Here is a 27610-nt window from a genome sequence, read left to right on the forward strand (position 1 = left end):
TAAAATGGAGTAGAGAGAATGAGGAAAGAGAGGAAATGAAGGAGACTTGAAAATATCAATATCATACGTTTTATAATATTAGCGGTAGTTATGAGATGTTTATAAATGACATATCTTTTGGTGGAAAGGTATCTTTGTAACATTTTGCAAAAAAAGAGGGAGGTGACCCATTCCATAAAAATTGGGCAAGTCGTCTTAAGAAAGAGGGAGATAACGGTGTAGTTTTCTAGTTTTAAGGATGGGGAGAAAATGACGTATCTTTTGGTGGAAAAGTATCTTTGTGATATCCATAGCTACTAATCTCCCGAAAAAAAGGATGGGGAAGAAATGACATATGTTTTGGTGGAAAGGTATCTTTATGATATTCATAACTACTAATTAAAAAAAAACAAAAAACAAAAACTAAGAGGGAGATGACAATATCATAAAAATAGTGCATGTTCTCTTCTGGTTTAAGATATAGTAGATAGATAGATGGATAGATAGATAGATAAGGGAAAGGTTTATCGTGAGAGGAGTCTTTAAACAATCAAATTTGTGCCTCTCTCAAAAATTTTAGTAGAAGAGGTTGTTTTGATGCCCAAGTATCATCAAATTGATCATCTCGACATTAGACATAAGAAAAAAATAGATTTTAAGTTTTGAAAATAATGTATTTTGTAAAGCATTTTTGATAGTCAATTTTCAAGATTTTCATATATTTGTCCATCTACACTATTTTGAAGCTTTAAACAAAGATGAAAATATTATTTTAAAAATAAAATGACAATTGTCCACTTGAAATGCAGCATTAGGGCCTAGCCGGCATCCAACGGGGCCTGATTGTAGTCGCTGATGCATATTTCTTCTTCCCTATTTTATTCTGACTTGTGAGGATGGAGATGAGCACAAGATTGGGTTTGCATACAATGGAAACAGAAAAAGGGAGGGCAAGCCCTGTATTCAGTCATGGAAGGAGGGAATTTGAAGGGGAGAGAGCAGGAGCAGGTGTCAATTCCTTGCAAAAATTCCATCTCAACTCCACCTCACAAAGACTATCTCCCTCTATACAAACATCGACCTCCACTCCATTTAATTCTTTCTTCCCTGATTCCACGTCGCTTGGCGGTGAGCTTTCTTTTTATTTTCTCTTATTTCATTCTTTCGGATTCTTGACTACATTTTGATTGTAACTTTTTGTGTTTCCCTCTTTGTTTTTCTCATATCAGATGTTTCTTTTGTTAGGAACATCCTGTTTTATCAAAAATTGTGTGTGATGACCTGATTCATAGATGATGAACTTATGCGTGGTGAGGATATGATAGATTGGTGACAATGATGGTTGAGGAGGTTCCATTTCTGTTTTTTCTTTATGATGAACTTATGCGTGGTGAGGATATGATAGATTGGTGACAATGATGGTAGAGGAGGTTCCATGAAATGCCCCCAAACAGAAAAGAAACCTCGGAACCTGAACACTCTATGTATTCTTCTATGCTGGTTGTGTTCTCATTGTCCTCTTTTGTGCCCATGGGGCAATGATACAAATTCAGGACCTGACTGCTGTTACCAATCACACTGATGTTGGAACCTAAATGCTTGTTTTTTTTTATAAAAATGATGTGTTTTCAGTTCTAACAGAATTGTGATGTCAATATAATCAGCATCTCTGCTCTATGCTCCTTTTGATCCGAGATGGGTCGTGTAGACTCTTCCAGGGATAATCTGTCCATGTTTGAGTAGTCACGAAATGAGATGTTAAGAGCGCATTCTGTACCAAGAACTTGTATTTTGACTTGAATTGTTTAATGATGAACTCATTGGTTATTTTTATGATCAATCCATTTGTTTGTGCTTGAATCCTTTTATGTAGGTGCCTGCTACCAGTTATCTCTAGTGCCGGGTTTGCTAGGACTTAGATGCATTTCAGTTGTTTTCTACTAATTAATTTTTATTGTATGAGGTGATTTTATGTGTTGTCTAGAGCTGGAGGCATTGATTGTTCTGGATCCCAATCAAATTTGACATTCATGGATAATTTATTGTTTTTGATAATTTTTAATTGGGGTGCTTTTATGTTTTTGACGAGAAAAGAGTGTTAAGTGCCATTTGTATTGTCAATCATATGTGTTTTTCTCATTCTAATTCTAAGTATAATTGGGCTCTTTTATGGGCTAGAATGTGAAGTTAATAGCATCGCTTTGAGAGTCAGTAACCATTGAATTGTGTGTCTTGTTATATTGATGATGATTAAGTTTCTTAAGAAGTGAGTCATCATGGTATGTTTTCATTGCCAATGTTTGATATCCATCCTAGATGCTGCAGTAGTGGTGGTACCTGGTAGGTGTAACATTGTTGGAAGCTATAAAGGTTTATCTTTGGCTTTTTCACTTGGATTTTTTTGTTATGGCCCTGCATAGCATAGATTAATGTGGTAGAGCTGGACTGTTAACCTTGTGCTTGAAAGAATTTAATAATTAGCTCCATGGAAATCAACTATTTTTTTTCCCTAAAGGACTCTATAGTAACTACTACCATTTAATCCACTTGTTATCCACAATTTTCAGGCACTAATGACAGCCTCAGCCCTCTATTATTCCTGCATGATTCCCATATAGATGGTATAGTGTGGTCTAGATGGACACTAAACGTGGTGTTTGAAGGAGCTGGATAATTAGCTCTATGGACATCAACTATTTAAAGGAAAAACAAATCTTAAAGGAAATTCCTAGTGCTCTTCAATTACCATATGTGTTTCTTAGTTGGTGGAGACCACCCTGTATTGTTTGCAATTCTATTTAATAGCAACCATTAATTCTTTACAAGGAAACGAACAAAAATTTGAATTACCCTCATGAGTTCCTCCCTTGATATATCTTCTTCGAATAAAAAAATAATTAATTTCTTTCTTTTCTTCCCAAAAATCCTCCCATCTCTCTCTCCCCCCTCCCTCTCTCTCTCCTAGATATCCAACTATATAAGTGATTTAAATTTCAACAATCAATTTCTCTTCTATACTCTTAAATAAAATTTGTCACATATCGGCTCTTATTAAATCTCTTTTAGTCACATTCCCCCTTTCTTTAACTCTTCTTCCATAAAGAGGAACTGAATAATAGTTTCCTTTTTTCTTTGCATACATGTTGCATTATCATCTCAGTTGCATGTGGATTGATTTATATCAATCCCATATCTTGATACAATAGATAGGGTGGTAAAAAATAATTCACATAAAAGTGCTTAACATGAGCTTTTTGGAATCAATGTAATTGATGGTTTGATAACTTCAATCTAGGTTACATGGATTCTTCTGTTTGGGTACTGTAAGGGTGTCAGAGAAATATTAAGCCCCATACCAGCATGGATTATTTGTTGGGTAGATTGCTCGCCTGGTGTGCACTAGTGGCATACAGTGCAGTTCCTATGGTGGCATTTGGATCAATGTTTAAAAAATCGTCGATCGAATCGGGCGATTCGGATTGGGTATCGTTCAGGCCATCCCGGATACACTAATAAAACAGGATCCTGCATTTTTCTACAGTGAATCACCATGATGATGTTATGATTCGGAAATGAATCGCTATTATGACAACATGGTTCGGACACCTCACATGTCCGTACCGTTCTGATGCCATCTCTAAAAGAGTTTTTTTATACAAATGGACCCCGAGCATTAGGTGGCCTCCATCCGTAAACACGTGTACTGATCATGAGGGCTTTTTCATTTTATAGAGCTTCACGCTTTTTAGATTTCCCTATGTGGGATAATTATCCCAAGTCTTCGTGGCACACAACAATCATCTCTCATCCATAAATAAAAATCAATAGCTTCGATGCCCTTCCATACCCCCTTTGTCTCTCTCATCAACCGTCAGTACACTTCAGTCGCCAAACTCCCATCTCTCTTTCTCTCTTCAATATTCATCTTCCTCAGTACCCCCATCTTTCTCTTCAATATTTAGATCTCTCTCTCATCAATACTCATCTCTCTCTACCTCTATTTTACATTGCAGTCAACACTCTTTTCCCCACCCTCTATCTACTCCTATCTTTCTCTCTCTTTAACAAGGCTCACATAACCTTTTGGACCCCTTTCTCTCTGTATAAAATTAGCATTCCCCTACATTACAAACTCCACCACACAAAACCAAATCTCCCAAAAACCCAACCCAAACAAAAGCTGAAAAAACTGATAAAAATGGCCGTAACAGAAGCCCTGCCTTCAAAACCAGATACTCTAAAGAGATTACTCTCCGTCTCTTTGTAGTAATTTATAGGCAGATCGATCGATCTTTTTTTTTTTTTTTACCTAGTTTATCCTCTCCCTCTCTCTCCCCCCGTTAGCATCCGTCTCCTTATCTCTCTCTCTCTCTTTGTAGCTATTTGGGCCACAAAGTGGCGATTTTGATAACTTAATTTTTTCGGATATACATATTTAATGTCATAACATTAAAATAAGGTGAGCATGAATAATGGACAAGCTTCGGGGATTTTGGATTATGAGCGCAACAAAACACTAACACTCAGGGAGTTAGGTATAGTCATGTGCCCACTAATTTGGATGATTCGTTTCTAGATCGATTCAATGAATTGTCACGCGAATTCAATCGATGGCACCAGTGTGACCAAGATGAAGAACGACATCATCTTTCATTTTGGTATTAGGTCATATTTTACGAAATGTATGCTTTATTGTAGTCCATGTATGACAATATACTACATCCATGATACTTTTATGCTTCTCCTTTTGTGTGATGTAAATTTAATGGTTAACAGTAGTTCATACAAAGAAAGAATATCTCAATATTCGCAAAAAAAAATGAAAGTTTTTAATGGAGTACCCCCATTTCTTATTGGATTCCTAAAAAATAACATTTATAATGATTTTAATATATTTTTTAATATTCGTTTTTGGATTTTTTCAAGCCGAATCCGATCGATTCGGTCGATTCCCGATCCGAATCGTCAATTCACCGATTCGGATGGGTTTTTGGGGTGCTCAATCCGGGCCACAGATCCGTTTTTTAAACCACTGATCTGGATTATATTTTTTCCAAACCTAATCTTGTCCAGTGTCTAATTTCCATATAACATTTATGCTCAACCCTCGAATGACTTCTAGTGGACCTTCCATTGCAATTAAGCAAGAGTTAGACATGTACTGATGACTCACCCCACACACCCCACACGCCCCGCACAAAATATAAAAGAAAAGCTTTGAATTGTTTCAAATGGCAGAAGGTCGTTTTCAAATGGCGGAAGGTCGATGTCGCCAACGTCTTCCTCATCGCCACCGTCTTCCCCATTTCTCTTGGAATGAAATTTACGCGTTATACCCAATAACCCATCTTCGCACCTCCCACCAGAAGAGACTTCCGCCTCCATCTCTATCCATCTCTCTGTCCTATGCTCGAGTTGCATCTTCCCCCCCTCCTATTCTACTGGAGAAGAAGCATCAGGAGTCTTCCACCCCTACCGCGTTTTCTGAGATTTCCCCTTTTTTACCTTACTGTATTACTACAATCCCAGAAGAGACAGATAGACTAGTCAGGAAGCTTTCAGCATCCTTGGTCGGCAGTTTTCACCTGGGGCGAGATGACTCAACAGGGATCGAGAAGTGGGCCAGAACCCTTTGGGGGGAGCCTTATCTTATCAGTAGACGGCTCTCTAATGGAGACTACTCTCCTTCCCCTCTTAGGAACCGGCTAACCACCCCTTACTCAAAGAACCTAACCCTTCCTTCAAAGGTGTTCCCTGCTCCTTGCGCCGTTGGTCTCCTAAAGAAAGTTCCTACAGGAAGCAAAGGGTATGGCTTACCCTTCATCATATCCCGTTGCATGCTTGGTTTCTAGAAACCTTTAAGAGACTAGCGGCATCCTATGGTAGCCTAGTTCCCATCCACTGGATCTTGCTGGAGTCCTTGCCTTTGGGCTCCATTCGCCTCTTGATCGAGGTCCTGGACACCACAAAGATTCCGAGCACGCTTTGGCTGGATGTCAACGAACTCTTCTACCCTATTTCGATCTCATGGTCCTCTGCTTCGCCTCCCTCCCCCGATTTTCGTCACCAACCTATCGGGGATTCTCTTCTGGCTACCTCTTCTCAGCAATGGGTGGTGGTGACAAAGAAGAAACACAAACGTTTGAGACCTCGTCAGACACCCCTAGAAATGCTGCATCAACAAACTTGGCGCCCTCGCCGGTCAAATCCTACTCAGAAAACGGCTAGGAAATCCTCTTCGATCCTGGTAAGGGATTCACAGGAAGGCCAAACTCAGTTTGACTCGCTTACCTCAGGAATCGGTGATGGACTAGATGGTGTCTCCGAGTCCTTTGGAAGACGCGAGTGTTGTCGCCGACTTGAATCAATGCTTGGGGAAAGAGGTAATCGTGGACACCATGTCTCAAAACTGTTCGGGGTTAGGCGATCGACCCGGCCCATCGTCCCCCCTTCCCCCTCTTTTGCTTCGCAAGTCTCCAGGTCGTCCCTTCGACCCGACCTATCCTACCCCATTCCCCTCATCTCCCCTTCTCACTTTTCCTCTCTCTCCTCTCTTGAGGCTACCACGTGCCCCACTCCCGCACCTACCCCCTCACGTATGTTGCATGCCTTGGAACCCACGCGGCCGCCTCAGCTGACTGCCTCCTCTCGTGTGGCATCAGATAGCTCTTCGCAGCAGAGGGAGCAACCCGAGGCCATCCCCTGTCCCTGCTTCAGGCTGCCTCTTCACCCTCTCTCTCCCAGGTGTCACCTTCCGACAACTCTGACCCCTCACCTACCCCATGTCCTTTCCCCCTTGGTGGCGAGCCTCAGCCCGACCCGCCATCCCTTGCTCTACCCCTCTCTCATCCCCCAAAGAAGGGCCCTACCCGATGTTATTGCAATGGTCCCCTGTCGCTTGGTCTCAGCCAGCTGGCCATCATCCAGCCTTTGTTCGAGAAGGCCCCGTCGAATAGTATTGACGTACCTCCTACGGAGCATTCATCAAGAGGCTCTGTTACTCCACCAATCTCCTCCCTTATATGTCCCTCCTCTCAACCACCTCACACTGAATCTGGGTCTGTCTCCCTTCATACCTCCATCTCATCCATTGATTCTGGGGTGGTGCAGCACGTTGAATCTAGCCTTGTTTCGCCTCAATCTGCGACTTGGTGGGTTGGTCCTCATCTTCACTCTACCTTCCTCTCTCTTTCTTTCTATCTATTAAACCTTGACTCCCTCTCTCCCATGGGCTCCAGACCTTCCCCCGCACAAAAGATGGACAACGATTTATTCTCAGTTGGCATTGTCACCGCCCAATCGCTGGACCCTTCCCCTCTTGATCCTTCTTCAGTCGCAGACATCCTGGCCCCCCACATTTCCTTTACCCCTCACCTTGTTCATATCCAAAGAACCCAGATCATCCACTATGTGTGGCCCCCAAACTCCCCTTACCCTCTGTCCTCCTACACCTCCATCCAGACTTACCAATTCCTGACTTATATTCCTGCCTTCTCCTTCCTATTGATAATGCCTTCCCCTATCTCGGCTAACCCTACTACTCCTAATGTTCAAGACCTGGAAAACACTCCGGTTGATAACTCTCCACTATACCCCATTCCGAATAGTTCCTCTGGTCAACCTCTCCATCCTTCCGCTCACGACATTGACCCTGTCTTGACCTTCTCTCCTCCCGCTCATACTAGCTCTAGCTCCCCTCCTCTTCCGACCCTACCCTCTGACCTTTACCCGTCAGCCCAGCCCTTCTACTCTTCCTCTGAAAATCTTGTTGAACCTTGGTCCCAGGGTGCCGAGGATGTAGAAGAAAATTTAGAAGACAGGTCTAACCGAGAGGAAGATAGGATGAGAACAATGTACATGATAATGGGTTTTGAGTACAATGGACCTGAAGGACCAGCACAGGTTCATCATGGCTGACGCAGAAAGCAGAATGTAGGTGAGAATCAAAGGACAAAGAGAGTTAAGCAACTTCTTTTCTTCCTTTTCCTTCCCAGGGAAAGTAACTGATTTCAGCCCTTCCCCATCCATTCTTGGTCGCCCGAGGAGGTCCCCCAAACTGTCATCCTCCCTTGCTATCACCTATCACAAATGAAACGACTAATTTGGAATATCAGAGGCCTTGGTCAGGACTCTAAGAAAGACGCCGTCAAAGCCTTAACCCTGAAACTCTCCCCAACTATTCTTGCCCTTCTAGACCCTGACCTAAAGCTTGTTCGTCGGGTCTGGGGCAGGAGACCTTGCCAATGGGTCTCTCTGCCGTCTATTGGAGCCTCAGGAGGAATATGGGTGATTTGGCATCCATCAGACCTTTCTCTCATCTAACATTTCGTTGGGAATTTTCTATGACTCTCCTCCTTTCTAATAATTCAGATGGAATCCCCTGGAAATTGTCGCCTGTCTATGGCCTGAACTCAAACACCATCAGACAAAGATTGTGGGCTGAGTTGGATCCCATTGCCTCCCTTCCACATCCCATTTGGTGTGTTGGGGGAGATTTTAATGTGGTCCGCTGGTCCCACGAGAGGAACTCCTCGTCTTCAATCACCCAAGAAATGAGGGATTTCTTAGATTTTATTAACCATAATCAGTTGATAGATATCCCTCTTCAAGGCTGCAAATACACATGGTCCAACCACAACTTAATAGGTTCTTGATAGGTTCTTGATTTCAGCAAATTGGGAGGAACATTTCCCTAGATCGCTATCTTTGGCCCTACCTAAACCTACTTCGAACCACTGTCCCATCCTTCTCGACACGAATCCTGTAAATAGGGGCACCCGACCTTTCAGATTCGAACTGCATTGGCTCCTAGAGAAGGACCTCCCAGCCCTTGTTAAATCCTGGTGGACTTCTTTCGATTCTCAGGTCTAGGGGAGAGCGGGATTTATCCTCCAAAGGAAAATTCAGCTTCTCAAAGGAGCTCTCAAATCTTGGAGCAAAACCATTCCTGAGAACTTTGCGCAAGTATAGTCCTCTTTACTGGAAACCATTAACAACCTTGATGATATTGAAGAGACCAGACCCTTAGACGTCTCAGAACAGGATCTTAGGTCTAAGACTAAGATGGAGTATCTCGCCACCCTAAAAAAAGAAGAAATCTTTTGGTTCCAGAGATCCAGAGTTTCGTGGTTGAAAGCAGGGGATCATAACACTGGCTTTTTTCATCAGCTAGCCAACTGTCATCGCAGATACAACGCTATCATGACAATAAAAGTCAACAATACTTACCTTACCCAAGCTGGTGATATTCAACAAGCCATCCTACAGTTATTTCAGAACTTATACTCAGCTCCCCCTGAACCCAGACTCAGATTCTCGACCTTAGACTTCCTTTCAGTCAATGAAGGCCAAGCAGCTTGGCTAGAGCGACTTTTTTCTGAACCTGAGATTCTTAAAGCGGTCAAAGCTCTAACAAGTGACAAGGCCCCTGGGCCTGATGGCTTCTCGAATGCCCCCTTCAAGGAGTATTGGGACGTAGTCAGCCATGACTTCGTCAAATTTTTTGAGGATTTCTTCCATAGGGGCATTTTAAATACAGCCATGAATGCCACTTTCCTAGCCTTGGTGCCCAAAAAAGAAGGAGTTTAGGAAATTAAAGACTTTCGGCGTATCAGTCCCCTCAACTCTTCCTACAAGATCCTGGCAATGGTTTTAGCATTTAGACGACAACATGTTTTGCCTTCCATCATCTCTAACTCACAATTTGCCTTTATCAAAGGTAGACAAATTCTGGATGGGGCCCTTGTGGCCCACGAATGTGTCCATTCGAGACACATTTCGAAACAACCAGGTCTCATCTTCAAAATTGACTAGGAGAAGGCATATGATCATGTGGATTGGTCAGTCTTTGATGCGACTGTGGTCAGAATGGGTTTTAGGGAGAGATGGAGGAAATGGATGAGGGGTTGCTATTCGAACCCTCACTTCTCCATCTTCATCAATGGAACCCCTCTAGGCTACTTCCCCTCTTCTAGGGATCTCAGACAAGGAGACCTCCTTTCCCCCTTCCTTTTTGACATAGCTGCTGAAGTCTTTAGCCATTCCATTGCTCGAGTCTACCAAGCAGGCCTTATTATAGGTTTCAAAACTAGTTGACAAGGGCCCACTATCACTCACCTACAGTACGCGGACGACACTTTAGTCTTCCTGGAAGCTATTGCTGCTGAGGCAAAAAATCTAAAAACTTTCCTCAGCTGTTTCCAATTAGCTATTGGGTTCAAGATTAATGTGGAAAATCTTGTATGCTGGGGGTGGCTTTGTCACTTGGTGAGATTAGGGATCTCATTTCAGATTGGGAATGTAAAGTCCAAAACCTGCCTACAACCTACCTGGGCCTTTCCTTGGGTGTTGGTAAGCCAAGAAAGTAGCTTTGGTCCCCAGTACTGGACAAGATCAATCAACGATTGGCCGGGTGGAAGGGTAGATACCTTTTCTTTGCAGGAAGAACTACCTTGATAAAAGCTACCATAACAAACTCCCCAATCTACCTCATGTCCCTTTACCATATGCCTGCTCATGTGGCGAACCGCCTGAATCAACTCATGAGGAATTCCCTTTGGTCTGGGCAAGAAGACAAGAGGAGATACCACTTTGTTGCTTGGAACAAGGTTTGCCAACCAAAAGTACAGGGAGGTCTTGGGATAAAGGTACTGCGCAATCACAATGCAGCCTTGCTTGGGAAATGGTGGTGGCGCTTAGCCACTCAGCCAAACGCCCTTTGGGCGCAGGTCTTAAAACTCAAGTATAAGATTCCATCAGAAAATTGGGTCCCGGGAAGAGCCCAAGTCCATAATACCTCAGGGGCCTGGAAGTCGCGTTTAACAGTCCTGTCCTGTCCTGTTTCAAGATACACATTAGGTTCCACCTGAGAGAAAGGTCTAGAGTTAAATTTTGGCAAGATATATGGCTAGGGACTTCCCCTCTTCGTGAGGCCTTCCCAACTCCCTTCTCTCTCGCACAAAACCAAGATTCTTCTGTGGCCCAGGAACTTAGCACCTTGGGAGGCTGCAGAGTTTGGAATCCTTCCTTTAGAAGGAGCCTAAACGAAGTCGAGACGGCAGATTTCCAGCGACTATTGAACTCCCTGCACTCTCTCTTCTTCATTTCTCAAGGAAGAGATGATATCATTTGGACCTTAACTCCCTCGGGCAAATTCTCTGTGGCTTCACTCTACAAAAACTTTTTCTCCTTCCCCTCCCCATCCGAACACTTCTCTAGAATTTGGTCCACTATTGCACCACCTAAAGTACAGGCCTTCAACTGGCTCGCCTTCTCACAAAAAGCTCTCTCAGTTGATCAAGTACAAAGAAGAGGGGTGCCCATTCTGAATAAGTGTGTTTTGTGTGAATGTGAGGAGGAAACAAACTCCCATTTGTTCCTGCATTGTGCCTTCTCTTCAGACTTATGGGGCAGGGTACAACTTTTTGGCTTACAATGGGTTACCCCACCCTCGGTAAAAGGCCTTCTTACCATCAATTTTGAATCAAGCTGGCCAAAGGCAGGTAGAATCCTGTGGAAAGCGACCTTAGCTGCTACCATTTGGCTAGTATGGATGGAAAGAAACTCCAGATTTTTTCGAGGGACTAAGCTTTCAATTCCGGCCATTTTTCAAAAGGTAACCACCTTGGTGACCTTTTGGGCATCCAACATGAAGTTCTTAGCTGGAATTCCAAGATCCTTCTTCCTTTCCCAAAGGGGAAATATCCTTCATCACCAACCAGCAGGGGCAGCTAGACCAAGTCTCTGGTTACCACCGAACGATGGGTGCTCCTCGAGGAACCCTGGCCCAGCAGGGTCAGGAGGGGTTTTAAGAGACTTTGAAGGCAATATTCTCATCACCTTCTCCGATTACCTCGGCATCAAGGACTCTCACGATGCGGAAGCCTTAGCCCTCCTCCTTGCTCTAAAAAAATTCAACTCCTCCTAGGGCTCTAGCTTGATAGTGGAAGGTGATGCCAAGAATGTCATCTCATGGGCTAGTAGGACATGTGATCCTCCATGGTACTTGATCCAAGTTTTTAACGAGGTTCAATAAATTTGTAGGGCTATGTACTTCTCATGGCAGCATACCTAGCGGATGTCCAACGACTTTGCGGATTGGTTGGCGAAGGAGGGTGCTAGAAGACAGGGTGAGGCAGTTCAAATTGGGTCCACCTTCTTTTTTGCTTTAGACCAGTGAAGCCCCTTTTTAATTTTTTGGGCCCTTTTATTTTTCCTTGTCATTGTACATCTGAAGGTGGGGTGGGGGGGGAGGGGCAATTTTATAAAGCCCTATCCTAGCCTCTTTTTGTAAACCGCACTTATGGGGGAAATCCTATTACTGTACATGGGTTTTCGATCTTCTTTTTGCCGGGTTGTCTAGAGGATTCTCCTGGAGAGAGAATATACTGTAATTCCCTTTCTCAGCAATACAAATGTTAACATTATCAAAAAAAAAAAATTTGTGGTGTGTAGGTGGTGACGTCAATGTCATAAGTTGGTATTTTGAATATAATAATGGTGGCTTACATCTAGCTGATAGGCTTCTCTTCCCATGTGTCTAAGCATAACCTCATACACCTCTAACTCAATAGTGCCTCTTCCACTTGGTCAAATTACCTCGTCAACCACACCTTAATGAAGCTCGATCCACTTATGTTCAGCCTGGATTGGGAGGCCGCTTTCCAAAGCGTTCACACTAGAACCTTGCGCAAAACTTTATCAGACAATGCCGCAGTCATCCTAGACTCTGAACCGGTCTTCAATGGACCTTGATCTTTTCGGTTTAGAAACGATGTGGCTGGAGGACAAATGTTTTCATCTATTGATCCCCCAATGGTGGTTGTCTTTTGCGGTTGAAGATGTGCTGATTTTTGGCTTTCTAGAAAACTACAGTGGCTGAAAGAAAGACCATGAATACTTTGGTGAAGTCGATATAAAGAATGAAGCTTTGATGCTTAACATTGAGGATATAGATCTGTTGGTTTCATCATGAAACCAAAGTTCAAGAGTCGTTAGAGAGGACCAAGAGAACCATTGCCAAGCCAATATACAAAATACTAAGCAAGAAATACTTTATTGGCAACGAAGATTGAGATGCAAATTGTAGAAGCAGAGACAACTCCTCTAAATCAAAGACGGGCAGAATTTATGATGACCTTTAGTAGTTATTTCTGAAAGATTTTCTCGGTAGAAGAGGTGGAGCCAATCTCCAGTTCCGAAGAATCACTGACAGTGATGAAGCATGGCTAGAGTGGCCATTTTTGGAGTTTGAAGTACTTAAAGCTATCACAAAGCTTGGCCAAGACAAAGCCTTGGCTTAAGGTATTCCCAATTGCCACTTTTGGGAGTCTTTGGGGCCTGATGTGATGGGGATCTTTACCCCTCTTCATCCTGATGTGATGGAGATGTTTGCCAAATTACACCAAAGAGTTATCATTTACAAAGGCCCTAAACCCCAAGATTGAAGTTGCTTAAGAAATTTAAACTTCAGACTCAACGCTTATTGAATGATTCCTACAGAAGTCTTAGCCAAGGTTGTTGCATCTGGGCTTCGCCTGCTTAACGAGGTTGTTTCTCCACCCCAAGGTACTTTTGGACAAGGTATGCAAATCTTGGATGCAGCCATCATTGCTAACAAGTGAACTGATAAAAGGCATAAGTCTGGAAGCCACCTACATTGATCTATTAATTGGGCCTTGAAAAGGCAGACGACCATGTTAACTGGGATATGTGGGACCTAGTTATGACAAATATGTTGTTTGATTATGACTGGGGAACATGGATGACTAGTTTCATATCAAGTGTTCATTTCTCATTCCTCATAAATGGATGTCCCCATGAATGTATCCCATCTGTTAGGGGCTTGAGTCAAGGTGACCAAGTGTCATTTTTCCTTCTCAATCATAACCAATGTGTTCAAGAGAGGTGAAGAAGTACAAAAATGTCTCTTAAAAGGAGAGCAATATTGGGCCAAATGTCTAATAGCCTTCGAGTTATATGTTCTCAGTGGGAGTTGTACCCTAGTCCCTATCTCTCCAACGGCTTTAGGGAAGTGGGTTGGTTTCCTCTATTTAATGGCCTAAGGGTGGTTTTGGTAGTTTGATGTTTTCTATCTAAGGTTAGGGTTTGTTGGGAATTGTGGTTAATGGGCTTGGGTTAAGGTTCTCTCTCTGTGGAGGTTTCTTTCTCAAACCCCATGGAGATAGTGTTGAGGCTTCAAATATGTTCTACACGTCGAGTGCTTTCCAATGCAGTGTATTTTGTGGGCATTTTCTTGCTGAAATGTGGTTTATTTTTAGAAAGAAATTGAGATTTTTTAGCATCATGCAATCTTCAAGTTTCATGATCTATGCTCGGTTTTTCGGTGATTTCTCACCATCTGGGAGGAGATTTTCGATGAAATGAATCGGGATTCCACAACTGTTCTTTTCATAAATATCAAGCCACGATCAACCCAGAGATGGGAGGTGATTTTGGGGCCTATCTATGTCTAGCTTTTGGCTTGGACACCTTCAATGACCAATAACTCATCGGGTTTGAGGAGTTTTGGGGTGACTCTTGCTGCAAATCATTGCAGGATCGAGCTCTACAATTCTAGGGCAACAGAATAAAGAAGAAGACATGTATGGAAAGTGGCACGTTGCTGATATTTTGATGTTCATCCATAAAACACTCAAAATCCCTTCAAAACTTGAAGTCTTTTATTCAAATTTGTTGCAAAACAATTGTTACGTGACCCTCTACAATTTGGTGGTGTCAAATCATTTGTTTGATAGTAAGTGCCTGTATGGGTATGGGTTAAACCAAGTTTTCCAAGGACAAATATAGATATTTTGGGCATTTTTATGTCAAGAAAATTGCCCTTTTTGCATCATAACGGGACAAAAAGGTGATAATTCAGCCATGTAAGGCCCATACTTTAAATAATCCATCCATGGTTCAAGGCATCTTTATAAAATCTTGGTGGGGACAATGGTTGGAAGCTATTTGCATTGTTTGGACTGTTTACAACAGTTAGAAAACCATCGAAATGGGCCATTTTGCTGTATTTCCTACCTAAAAACAGTAGTTGCATGAAATTAACTTTTCAATAGTTTGCTATGACACATTACCTTTAGTAAATGTGGTCAAATGGCGTCAGATTGATGTTAAATTTTAAAGTTGTGGGTTTTTACCCTCGTGCTACTATTTTCGAAAGTCTCGGGCCCGTCAGGTTCCAATTTCTGGTTGTTCTTTGGTAACTTTGCGATCTTTTGTGTGCTTCATAGGCGATGTACTATAGTCTGAGAATAGTTCTCCCTATTTCTCATCATCGAGCATCCTTTTGAGCTGATTTTTAGGGGATATCTTAGGGGTATCTTGCATTAGATTTGAGTCATGCTTTTGTCATGCTCTATTACTGACGATCTGATAATAGATCTGGGTCATAACTGACTTCATAACTCATGGCTTTTATTTGTTGGGCCTTCCATCATCCAAAATGATCCCTTGAATTTAGGCCCAATACGTTTCTGTTTGGGGCCCCCTCTACCATCTTTGGTATGTCCGGCTTTTTCCGATGCATACTATCATATTGCTATCAGACTGGACTACCATTAGTTTGTTTGCAATCTGTGGGCTGCCTTAGACTGGGAAACATCATCTACCATACTTCTCAAGGATTTTGGGTACAATGTGGCCTGGATACCGGTCCTCTGGTTTCAAACTGGCATTTTGCTACAGGTTTGCCATGTGTGGCCTACCAGGTGCTATATGGTGTAACAATAGGCTCGAACAAATGTGTGCAAGATTCATTTGATAGGAATAGGTTTCAAAGTGGAGGCTTGGAGAGTGGGCGAAACGAATGAAATAAAGGATATAGGACAATTTTTTGGAACAAATGTATTGGTCTTCACTAATGTGTAGGTAAACCCAATAAAGCTCAATGGCATTGATTATAGGAAGGTCCCAAAGAAGGTCGGCATCATGGAAAAGCTTATTCTTATTCCTGGAAGGTTGTCTTACGCACATTAAAGCCACCCTTAAAGCATTCCCATTTTCTACATGTCCTTGATTCATAAGCCTATGAGCATAATAAGAAAAACATGAATGACTAAAAAACATGAATGACTGATGTGTTAGTTCCTCTGGAGCACGCCTAGAGACCTACATGAATTCCATTTGCTGAACTGGTAAAAGGCTTGCTAACTCAAGGAGCCATTTGGTCAGGGGATCAGGAGGTACAGAGTGTATCAAGCTAGGGAAATGGTGGTGGTTCACAGTGCACCTTGACCACATTTGGCTTATCCATCATCCAACCATAGTTATGCAACGGAACCTTCATGAAGGTTTCCTAGAAGACCATCTACGTCTCGGACATCAGGCTCATGGAAGGGTATCAATTTTCTTCGCCATTCCTCTACTCATACCATGTTCATTTCATTGCCAAGTCAGGTGAAGAAACCAGATTTTTGAGAGCTTGTAGCTTAACCAACAGACTTGGAGGTCCACTTTCTATGTAACCCGTGTTGCACATGGTGTGGAACAGTTTTTGTAGGGTGCTGGGGGGCGCTCTGCGGGCATGGGAGGGGGCATAACAAGTTTGAGCTCCTCTCTTTTGTCATAATTGGGATGATGAAGAGGGAATTTGGAGGCTCTAAGAAGCCACTTCATCCCCTTTAGAGGCGGCTGAGATTATTTGGTGCCCCACCTCAGCAGGTGCCTTCTCTGTATCCTCCTCCTAAAGAGTCCTCACTTCACAGCACTGGCTCGTGAACCATTAATTGTCCGAAGAGTCTGGTCCATCCCTGCCTTGTCAAAGTTGCACGCATTAAATTGGCTTGCTGAATCCAACAATCCTTTGACCGTCTGACGCAATAAAAATAGAGGCATCCTGCTTTCAAACTGCTATATCATGTGCATAGATGGAGAAACGGTCAACCACCTTCTACTACGTTTCCAGTTTGCCTCACAGGTATGGTCCTTTCTTGGTATTTCCGAGTGGCAATAGGTCACCGCTGTGCCTTTAGAGGGCCTTTTCCAAAGTCGGCTATTGCCACAAGAAAAACAAACCCCTCTCCCCTAAACACAAACACACATAAAAAAAAACAAAGGAAAAAAAGCAAAGAAAAGGAGAAAATTCCTTTCTGGCCTGGGTGTTGCTAGCATGGCATTTCACTTTCCTAGGCATAATTTGCTCTTTACTGGTAGTGCATTCTGTCTTCTATTTGGTGGTCTTATTCAGGATGGAGAGGGGGAAAATCTGTAAGTTTTTCCCAAGGCCTTTGTGCATTTGTGATTGGGTTTGCAGAAGCAAAGTGCTGCTCAGAAGTTTAATGTTTAAACATTTCAGTTAGACTTCCATTATTGAAAAGGATTGTCTTAATGTCACTAGCCAATCGTGGAGACAAAAAGAAATTCCTAGTGGTTCAAGATGGGCGGTGATCCTTTTACCTTTATGAACAACGCTTGCATTTGTTTTCCATTTTGAAATTTTGTTATAGATAAAAAAATCCAATTGAATCATTTTGTCATTTTCATAGTTTGGTCTCATTGATGCTGATGGGGGTGCTTCCATATAGCAGCAGTTTTAGGTCATGTAAATTATTTAGCATATGATAGATGTAATCCTAAAATTCCTATGTCTATTCAGCTCTTGAGAGTGGCTAATTTGGAATTTGAGATGCGTTAGCCATGTCATACTAGATATTCGTTTTGATTGGTGCATGTATGGCTAGGTTTCTATAGTCAGAATATTGACAAAATGAAGTTTTGTCACGATGATATGTCTCGTTATTCTAGTGCTTCTCTAACACAATCTATGCTTCTCAGTGTTTGATGCATCAGATTTCTCATGTTATTTTTTTTTTGTTATGCTTAGGTCAGAAATTTCAAAGTCTTGAGTACAACACAGACATAAAACTTCTCTTGCTTTGCACTTTCCTTGCCCTTTCTAGGATGTTTATTATTCCTTCAATTTGCATTTATTTCTCTTTTGAATGAATGCCCATTATTCTCTAAAACTTTGTGTTTCTTGTAGTTACTATAGAATAAGTTTCTTTTACTTCTATAAGTGTTTTTCATTTTTCTTTTGAGGGATCAGTATGGACTGAGGCTAAAACTGGATAAGTTATTAATAACATCTTAATATGTAGTCTCTACATTATTCATTGCAGGGTTACATACTGGAAGCAGGAGACCTAGAAGTCTAGTTGCCTTATGTCTTGGAGTTCTTGGCAAACATTTGGAGGATATCATTGTTGATCTATGTGAGGTTTCTTCGATCTTTCCACCAGACATCAAGGTGAGTACTTGACTATCGAAGCCATTTGAATATCCAAGCTTAGATTTTCAAGTTGCACGTCCTTAGCATTCATTCTTCCCATTTTAAGAGGATTCTATTGTGTGAGGTCATCATTCCTTGATAAGTGATATGTCCAATCATTTTCTTTTGTAAATAATTTATGCCTGTGCATTCTTTTTACTTTTCTTTGGTGCATGAAAATAGGATAGAAATGATACAAATGATGATAATTCTATGTATTTCCCTAGAATCTATATTTAATAATTTAAAAATCCTTCTTGTCTCTATAAATCTTTCATTGTGTAAAATAATAGATCATATTTTTGTTGTTCAGGGTCTATTATATGTGTGATGGAAAGAGTTTAAGCTGGAAAAAATTGCATTTGTTTTTTTTGATTGACCAGATCAAGTCATGTGACCCCATTGGCTGTTGACAGCATGGGGTCTGCATCCTGCATTTTAAAACCCTGCACAAGAGTTGAGAGGAATTGCTGCTCCCATAGAAGATACTTGACCTGTCCACTTGATGTGCTTTGTGCATCATCATTCTCCTTTGGGTTGAGGAGAACTCACCCTCGACTTGGAACCTTCATCTTCATCTATCCCTAGCCCAAGATACTTAGACAAATCAGTAATGTTGAAGATATCCGAAGTCTCCATATTGAAGGCAAAACGACCTTGTATGCGTTGCTGCCCATCTTCAAACCGTAAACAACCCTATCGTGTGGTAATTCAACTTGTTGTATTTGCCTGTGGGATACCTTTCATCTGCTCAACCAACTCGTCAACAGTAGCATGACCCTTCATTATAAAAAAGAAGAAGCAGTTGCATGTCCCTTCCATTAGTCTAGATAGGAACAAAGTCAAGCTAATGGATTCAGTTCTTCCTATATACCACCTCGAGCGAAATCTTACCAGTTGACTTGCTATGAGCACTGTTATAGGCAAACTTGGCTTGAGGCAATGCTAGATCCCACTGTTTCTTCTTTTTCCTCACAATACTTCGGAGAAGATTTCCAAGATTTGCCAGTTCAGTCTGCCCATTTGTCTGTGCATGATAGGCACTACTGAACGACAATCGAGTATCCAATTTCTTCTACAAAATTCCCCCAAAATGGCTGGGAAACTTAGTATCCTCATATGAAGTTATCATTTTCAGAACATTATGCAAACTCACTATCTTTCTGAAGTATAAATTTGCAACATGCGTGGCATCCAAGGTCTTCTTGCAAGCCATAAAATGAGTCACAAATATAGAATCCATAACTTGTTGAGAACCGTGGAAGTCCTAGCATGAAATCCATGCCAACATTTTCCTAAGATGCATTGGGAATCGGAAGTGGAGAATAAAGCCCTAGCCCGCTGCCCTTTGTGTGAGAGTGATATATTTTATTGTTGCCCCTAAATGAGCTGATACGTACGACATTTTCTTGACAAACTGCATAATATCCCTCTTCAATTTTGGCAACTAATACTTGACTCCAATGCTATGGCTTCATCTTAACTAAAATGTCCGCCAATACCTCCTTCATGAAGTTCTATTGCAAGGGTCTCTCTAGGGGAACTTGCAACTATAATCCTTTAAAGAGAGATTTGTCTTAGAATAAGAAAATCCCCACTAACTCTATCATGGCACCAAACGAATATCTCCTTGAAGTTAACACAGTAATAGCATCCAGCATGGTAGCCGACTAGGCCGATTTTCTACTCAAGGTGCCTGCCACTCTGTTTTGATTCCCTGCCTTATGCTGAATGACGAAAGTAAACTCCTGCAATTAGGCTACCCACGGAGCATGTTATTGATTTAGTTTATGTTGCCCACTAATATATTTCAGCGCTTCATGATCTAAGAACAAAAGAAGCTCCCTTTGGATCACATATTGGTACCAATGTCTTGAGGCTTGAATAATAGCATAAAACTCCACATCATATGTGGAATATCGGTGCTGGGTGTCATTGAAGAAGGCAATAGGACTCCCCTTTGAACTTAACATTGCACCAACTGAAAACTCTTCTTGGCCTTATCATTTGATGCAAACACCCCCTTCTTAAGCAATATGTGATAATTTCTATGATTGAACTGAAGCCCCTGACGAACCTCTTGTATAAAGTAGCCAATCCATGAAAACTGCGAACATCAAGCACTGTAGTAGGCTAATCCTTGATGGCTGCTACCTTTTTCTGTTCAACTTTAATGCCCTTAACCGAGACAACATAACCAAGAAATATTAAGTTGTTTGTCATTAACTCGCACTTTTTAAGATTCGCCTACATCTGCTTTTCCCGTAACAAGTCTAATGGAAATCGCAAGTGCTCCGTATGCACTTGCTCACTTATGCTGTATACGAGAATATCATCAAAGTAGACCACCGCAAATTTACCGATTAGAGGTTTGAAGACCTTTAATCACCGTCATAAAAATACTAGAAGCGTTGGAGAGGCCAAGTGGCATCACCAACCACTTGTAAAGGCTCTCTCATGTTTTGAACACTGTCTTCCATGCATCTCCTGGACAAGTACGGTTCTGATGGTATCCACTTCTCAAATCTTCATTCGAAAGCATAGTAACACAAGCTAGCATATCCAAGATATTTTTGAGATGCGGAATTGAGGCGGTACTTGAGTGTTATCTTGTTAATAGACTTACTGTCCACATGCATGTGCCAAGTCCCATCCTCTTGAGGTGTCAATGAGGCTGGGATAGTGCATGGACTCATGCTCTCTCGAATGAACACCTTCTATTGAAGCTTTTTGACTTGTCTCTACAATTTTTCATGCGCCTTTAATCTCATTCTGTATGCAGCCTTGTTCAGTAGGCTAGACCTTGTTTAAGGTCTATGTGATATTGGATGTCCCTCATAGGTTGTAATCCCTAAGGAAGCTCATTGGGGATGACATCACAAAAATCTCTCATAAATGGCTGTAACCCTTCTACTTAGACCACTGCATAAAACATCTTGGACTCCTCCAATCCATCCACATCCTGAACCAAGCCATCTTGTATGGCTTTGGGTGGTTTTCCATCTTCAATTTCAACTTTCACCATCTCCTAAGACATATTTTTTTCACAATGCCCCCTGCCAATCATGATTACAAACCTTCCCATAGGTGGTGCATCATGTGTGAAAGATAGTAGGGCGCAACCAATTTGCCTCCTCTACTTCTTGGGGTAGAATCATACTACCCTGGATCACCAAAGCTTCCCCATGATCTCTAAATGTCACTTCGAGCTCTTCTTTCTCTAGTGGCTCATCATAAACTAGGTCTCTCGCAATTAATTGCTTGGTGTCCTCTTCAAGAAATTCCTCAGCAAGGTTTACAAATGTTCTGTTTGGGCCTTGAGAGGAGACGTGGCTGATTCCCAAATACTTAAAAGCACTTAAATAATGTTGGTTTTTGGGCTATTTAGGCTACTAGAACTGCCCCCAACACTCACAATATCCTAATGTTTGGATGAACTAACAGGCTGTGAGGTTTGTCGAGCTACCAAATTCCCACTCTTTTCTCTACATTCGCTTATGCTGGCAGTTGTACTGCCTAGGCTGCAGCCCACTTTAGCTGCATGGTTGTAAGCTTCATCTAAAGTCCAGTAACATTATATGACCACCACATCTTGTATAGGTGTTCTTTGCCCCTCCTACTTAATGAGCTAGGGACTGTTCCTCTTTTTCAACAACGTCACATCGAGCCATCAACTGATGAAATTCATTGTTGTACTCTTCTATACTCTTTTCTCCTTGACGAAGGTTATTCATCTTATGATAAAGGGATTGTAGATGATTTTCATGTAGGTATTTTTCCTTTAATTTCTTTTTCATCATCTCCTTGGCATTAATTTTTGGCTTTGCCATTCTTTCCCTTCTAGACCTAAGTTTTTTCCTACCATGCCAAGGCACCCTTCTTCAATTTTATAGTAACAATTTTTACTTTTTTATTTTTGAGAACTTCCTTGTAATCAAGAACCCTTCTTACAGTATTTAACCAATCTATAAACCCCTTGGGTTGAGGATTACTGTCAAAATCAGGAATATCAACCTTCATGTCGAAAACCGTAGATTGGTGCCTCCCTGGTGTCTAGGCCTTCCATTGCTGTCTGTATCACTTGACTTCACGCCAGGAGCGGGATGGTGAAAGAGATTAAATTTGGCTTCTTCGTGGGCAAATAAATCCCATCTTGCCCATGAGTGATGTCCGCACACTTCTGTGTAAGCTGCTGGACTTGCCTTTTGAGGTCTTCAATCGCCTCTTCTCTGGGGTCATGGGCAATATCTAGGAGAGCTCCCTTTCCTTAGTGCCTTCTCGCGGCTATGGGTTCACCGAAATCACAAGCCTAGATAATCAATATTATATAGCAGAAATCAACAAGTTATAGGCAAAATTTGGCAAACCTTGGGTTGAGATCAGTAAACTTTTGGATGAAATTAGCAAAACATGGCCCAAAATCAACAAAACACCCTAGACTTGGTTATAGTTCTCTGGTCTTGTTGTTGAAGAAACTTGGGCTCCCACACGAAATTGATGTGGGAAACTTTTTAGAGAACACTAATATCAGCAAATTTCAGGCCAAGCACAAGCATCAAAATAGGAGCCTAGGGTTTCTTATTAAAGCACAATTAGAGCTCCCAAAAGCCCAAGCTTTCGGTCTTTTTCATTCTGAAAAGTCACGTGAATGGCTGTCCATAGCCCCACACACCTCTTAAATATTATTACTTAATGATCAGACATTAAATGTCCATAGAATAAATGAAATAACCCAAAAGTCCTAAACTTAAGTGACTTTTAAAATAAATGACCCTGCAAATAAAATGAAAATCCCCAACTGGTCCAGAAAATAAAAGCCATTAAAATAAATTGAGAATCATCCTAAGCAATTCTTGCTCTTATTGTTCTTCGTAGTAGCCCTCCTAGGGTTTACATCCTTCAAATTATACACAAGAGTTAGGAGGAATCTGCTGCTCCCATGGAAGATACATGCCACCCTGTTCACTTGATGCACTTTGTGCATCATCACATATAATGATATGTCACTTTCTTATCATGCTTTCTATCATCTTTTGCCTACCGTTAGCATTCCATCCCATGTAACAAAGGCTCTATCACAACCTCAATTGAAGGCTGTAATGTGGGAGGTACGACAAGTTCTTGAAAAGAGCAATACTTGGGAGATCCGTAAGCTTCATAAAGGAAAGGTGTTAGGATGCAAATGGGTGTTTACAGTGAAATACGAGGCGGATGACATGATTGACGGATACAATGCTAGGTTGGTTGCAAAAGGTTTTACTCATGGTATAGATTACAAAGAGCTTTTTGCCCCTGTGGCAAAGTTAAATACTGTTTAGAATCATGCACTTATTGGCTGCAAAAAAATCTTGGTCCTTGCATCAGCTAGATGTGAAAAATGCCTTTTTATGTAGGGATCTTCATGAGGAAGAGTGTATGCCCATGCCTTTAGGTTTTCAACTTCAATTGGAGATAGGAAGGGTGTGCAGATTGAAAAAGGCAATATGTGGACTTAAACTATCATTGAGAGCTTGGTTTTGACAAATACAATTAAGCCTTAGTAAAAATTGTATTTAGAAGGAGTCAAGTTGATCATACACTATTTGTGAGGAGAATAATGTTGGGATTATAACACTCATATTGTAAATAATATTTTAGTGACGGGATAGCTTGGCACTCATCAAAAAACTTAAATGTTACCTAAGTGTTTGAAATAAAAGATTCGGGTCCACTGAGATATTTTCTGGATATTGAAATGTTAAGATCAACGAAGGGAATAACTATTTCCCGGAGGAAGTATGTGCTAAATCTGTTACAACAAACTGGAATGTTGGGTGCCAAATCAATGGATACACCTATGCGAACCAATCATAGACTTCATGAACAGATGGGAGAGTTACTGAAGGATTCTTGTCAATAGCAAAGGTTACTGGGCGTTACATGTCTCACAATTATGCAGCCAGATATATCTTATGCGGTTTATGTAGTTGGTATTCATGCATGCCCCTCAAAAACCTTATTTAGATGTCAACTATATCCTAAAGTATCTAAAGTCATCTACTAGTAGAGGGTTGTTGTTTATTACTCATGGTCATATGGGTGTTGCAATCTAAACTGAGGCAGATTGGGCTGGTTCACAGATTGATAAAAGGCCAATTAGAGGCTATTGTACCTTGTTGATAGGAATTTTGGTTTCATGGAAGAGTAAAAACACTAAATGTGGCCAAACCAAGTGTTGAAGTTGAATATAGAGCTATAGCACATGGAACATGTGAAGTCATGTGGGTGGAAACTATCTTGGCTGATCCGGGAGTTAAAGTTCAGTTACCTGTGACCCTTTATTTTGACAATGAAGCAGTTATTCACAATGTTAAGAACCTTGTTTTTCATGATAGAACAAAGCATATTGAGGTATATTATTTTTTCACAAGGGAAAAACTTGCAGCCAGAATTATTTGTACTCATGTGAAAAATCAAGAGATCATTTGGAAGATATCTTCAACAAAATAGTTGTCTGTGACAGACTACAAAATAGTGTTCTCAAGCTGGGCATAATTGATGTCTGTGCTCCATATTGAGGGGAAGTGTCGAAAGTACAGCAGTAAGGTAGGGACTTAAATAGAATAATTGATTCTATATGTCATGTATTCAATGTACAATTGTAAGTTAGGGACATAAATGGAATAATTGATTCAATAGGGTTATGTGTGATTTATAAAGTCACACCAAGATACTGTGTGTAATCTTTTATAATATAAACATATGGTGGATTCCAAAAAAATGGGTCATGTCATTCTCCTCTCTCTCTCTCTCACACACACCTCTGTTTCTTTCTTCCCTTCATTCACCTTCCACTATCAAATACTTGTTGATAAGTGTAGATTTAATATTTTATATTTTTCAACTAGAGCTTTATAGCCTCATAGGGGTTTTGTTCATGAGCCAATTTGCAGGTTGGGAAGCACCCAGCTGTATAAATTTGCTTGTGTGAATGAAAGCACCATATTTGTGACTCGTTGTGCCTAGTCACTTTTTTATGTGGTAGAAATACAAAAGCCAGGTTTGGTGTATGTTGCCAATTATTCTCTTATTTTTTCTGTGTAGATCTGGGCAATATGAAAACAAAATGAAGCATGATGGCAAAGCCAATATGTAGTACTTTTTCAGGGAGATCAACAAGGTAATACCTTTAATGCTGATGAAAGAGTGTAAGTTTCTATTGAGAAGCCAGAAAAGAAGCCAACATGTGCCTTGATTACTTGCCAGTCATTTTATGAGAACTTAAAGCTGGCCACACTGCTCCACCAGGAAGTTAAAGATGCCTACGGCAAACAGACAGTTGAGCAGTAGCCCTAATTTCATCTCACTTGTGGGTAGTGGACTATCACTACAAGGCATTTATCTTTTGGTCATGACTAATTTGGACTTTTTGTGAAAAAGAAGTCGCGCTTTCTTTAATAAATATATTACATGTAGAGGCCCTCAAACTTTTATAGTAAGGTTGGCACATGGGTGGGAATTTAGTTTGAGCAGAAACACCATGTTTTCGTGTGTCAGATTGCCCTTAAACCAACATATGAGGAACAAGTAACGTGACAACGTACTCAAGATTCTGTGAAAGAAATGGAGAGATGACGTTACTCTCCAAAAAAATAGAAATGGACAGTTGAAGTTTATCCCTCATACATACAAGTTTACACCCACCCAACAGAAATAAGAAAAAGAAAGAAAAGAGGGAAAAATAGAATATTCTTCCCAATGATTTTCTATATCTGTTGAAGATCTAGGTTATGTATGCTTCATGAGGTTCTTGCTTTGTGGGGTTTTGTTTGTCCCTGCCGTGCAATCATTGCGTATATTTGTGGGGTTTTGTTTGTCCCTGCAGTGCAATCATTGCGTATATATGGTTCCTTTATTTTCGAGAAACACTTCTGATTGTCTTGCAACTGTGGTTTATTCCTTCGATGAGTACCTTGCAGTAGGAGTTATTGCCTTGTATTTGCTCCTTTAATGAGACTTGTAACTGTGTTTTAACTGTTTGAATAGTTACTTTATGGGAGTTTTGTTGGTCACTGCAGTGCAATTATGGCATATATGATTACTTTATTTTCGAGAAGCACTTCTGATTGTCTTGTAACTGTGTTTTGTTCCTTTGATGAGTATGGGCTTGTGTTTGGAGTCATAGCCTTGCGTTTTGTTCGTTTGATGAGTCATGTAACTGTGTTTTTATTGTTTGCTGGAGTCTCTTTCTATCTTGCAACTCGCTATGATTCTGGTTTATAAAATGATATATTTGTGTTTCTTGTAAACAAGTAAACATCTGGAATGTGCTTCTGGTCTTCTAAATTTATTTGTGGCTTAAAAATCACAACCTCATCTTGTTTGATGTCTCATGAACTGCAGATGGCAATATTGAGCATCTCAAGGAGAAGGAAGTTACTAGATGATTACAGCCTCATTGCCCTAGCAGACACCTCATGGGAGCTATTGGATATTTCGGGGTCTGCTGTCAGCAATGTTGGCTTGGAAAGGGTCCCAGGCATCTGTCCCAATCTGAAAGCTCTCGATATAAGGTTTGGAACAGGAAACCAGATCTCAGAATAATGAGACCTTTATTTATTTTTATTTTGATAAATAAAATTATTTTTATCGATAACAGATAAAAACATGAAGAAAGAATAATGTTTACTGACAAAAAAATAAATGCAAAAATGAATTGCAAAGAGAAAATAAGCTTAGTGCTTAATCATGTAAGGAAATATTTTTTGGCCCAAATGGACTCATCAGAGTACAACACAGTCTGACTCTAAAATGGGATCAAACCTGTTGGCTGGGAATTTGTCTCCATTACTAAGTTCGTCAGATCCACAACTGAGGAGGATGCTCTAAAGACCAACCATTCTGTTGTGTTAGCCACCCAAAGTCTTGGATCACATGATCAATGTGCTTTCTGGGTGCCCGGAAAAGGGGGAAACTGTAGGTATTCAATGTAACACTTCTAGACTAACCACCAGGAGGAGGATAGACCTACACTCATGATCTATGAAAATAATTACTTGCCTCTTCCATCAAAGCACCCTAACTACTTGGCTAACCAGTCTAAGGGAACATGTTATCCCAAGTAATATAGAGTTACTGCTAGAAATCAGCAAACTGAGCAAAAGAGAAGGGGCTAAAATCAGTTATAAAAACCCAAAATCAAATTAGAAATAAAACCCTAAACCAACAGCAAACCAACCCCACCCCTGGCCCCGGCTCCCGCCCCCCCTCCCAAAAAAAATCCTAAACTAGAAAAATCAACAATAAAAGAGAAATGCCCTAAATTAAAAACACAAAATATTAATAGAGGTGAGAGAGAGAGAGAGCTTG

General features: G+C 41.0%; 2 protein-coding genes across 15 annotated transcripts in view; one reads left to right on the top strand and one right to left on the bottom strand.

Moving 5' to 3' along the window:
• Positions 1-27610, bottom strand: part of LOC110006643 (histone acetyltransferase HAC12) — a 74915-nt gene that overhangs the window by 25619 nt on the left and 21686 nt on the right. The gene's annotated exons all lie outside the window — the stretch shown is intronic.
• On the top strand, positions 796-26845 carry LOC148779094 (uncharacterized). Its single transcript, XM_088856639.1, has 3 exons — positions 796-1107; positions 18114-18241; positions 26645-26845. Exons 1-3 carry the CDS (start codon positions 876-878, stop codon positions 26843-26845), a joined length of 561 nt encoding a protein of 186 aa, XP_088712765.1. The 5' UTR covers positions 796-875.

This window comes from Amborella trichopoda, chromosome 13 (assembly GCF_054954075.1).
Source record: "Amborella trichopoda isolate Santa Cruz 75 chromosome 13, AtrichopodaSantaCruz75HAP2 v2.0, whole genome shotgun sequence".
Lineage (NCBI taxonomy): Eukaryota > Viridiplantae > Streptophyta > Magnoliopsida > Amborellales > Amborellaceae > Amborella > Amborella trichopoda.

Bases quoted from the DNA above. Each gene is read 5' to 3' on its own strand.
- LOC148779094 (XM_088856639.1), top strand. From the start codon at position 876: ATGGAGATGAGCACAAGATTGGGTTTGCATACAATGGAAACAGAAAAA. The intron at 1,108-18,113 runs GTGAGCTTTCTT...TATTCATTGCAG, and splicing joins TGATTCCACGTCGCTTGGCG to GGTTACATACTGGAAGCAGG. The intron at 18,242-26,644 runs GTGAGTACTTGA...CATGAACTGCAG, and splicing joins TCTTTCCACCAGACATCAAG to ATGGCAATATTGAGCATCTC.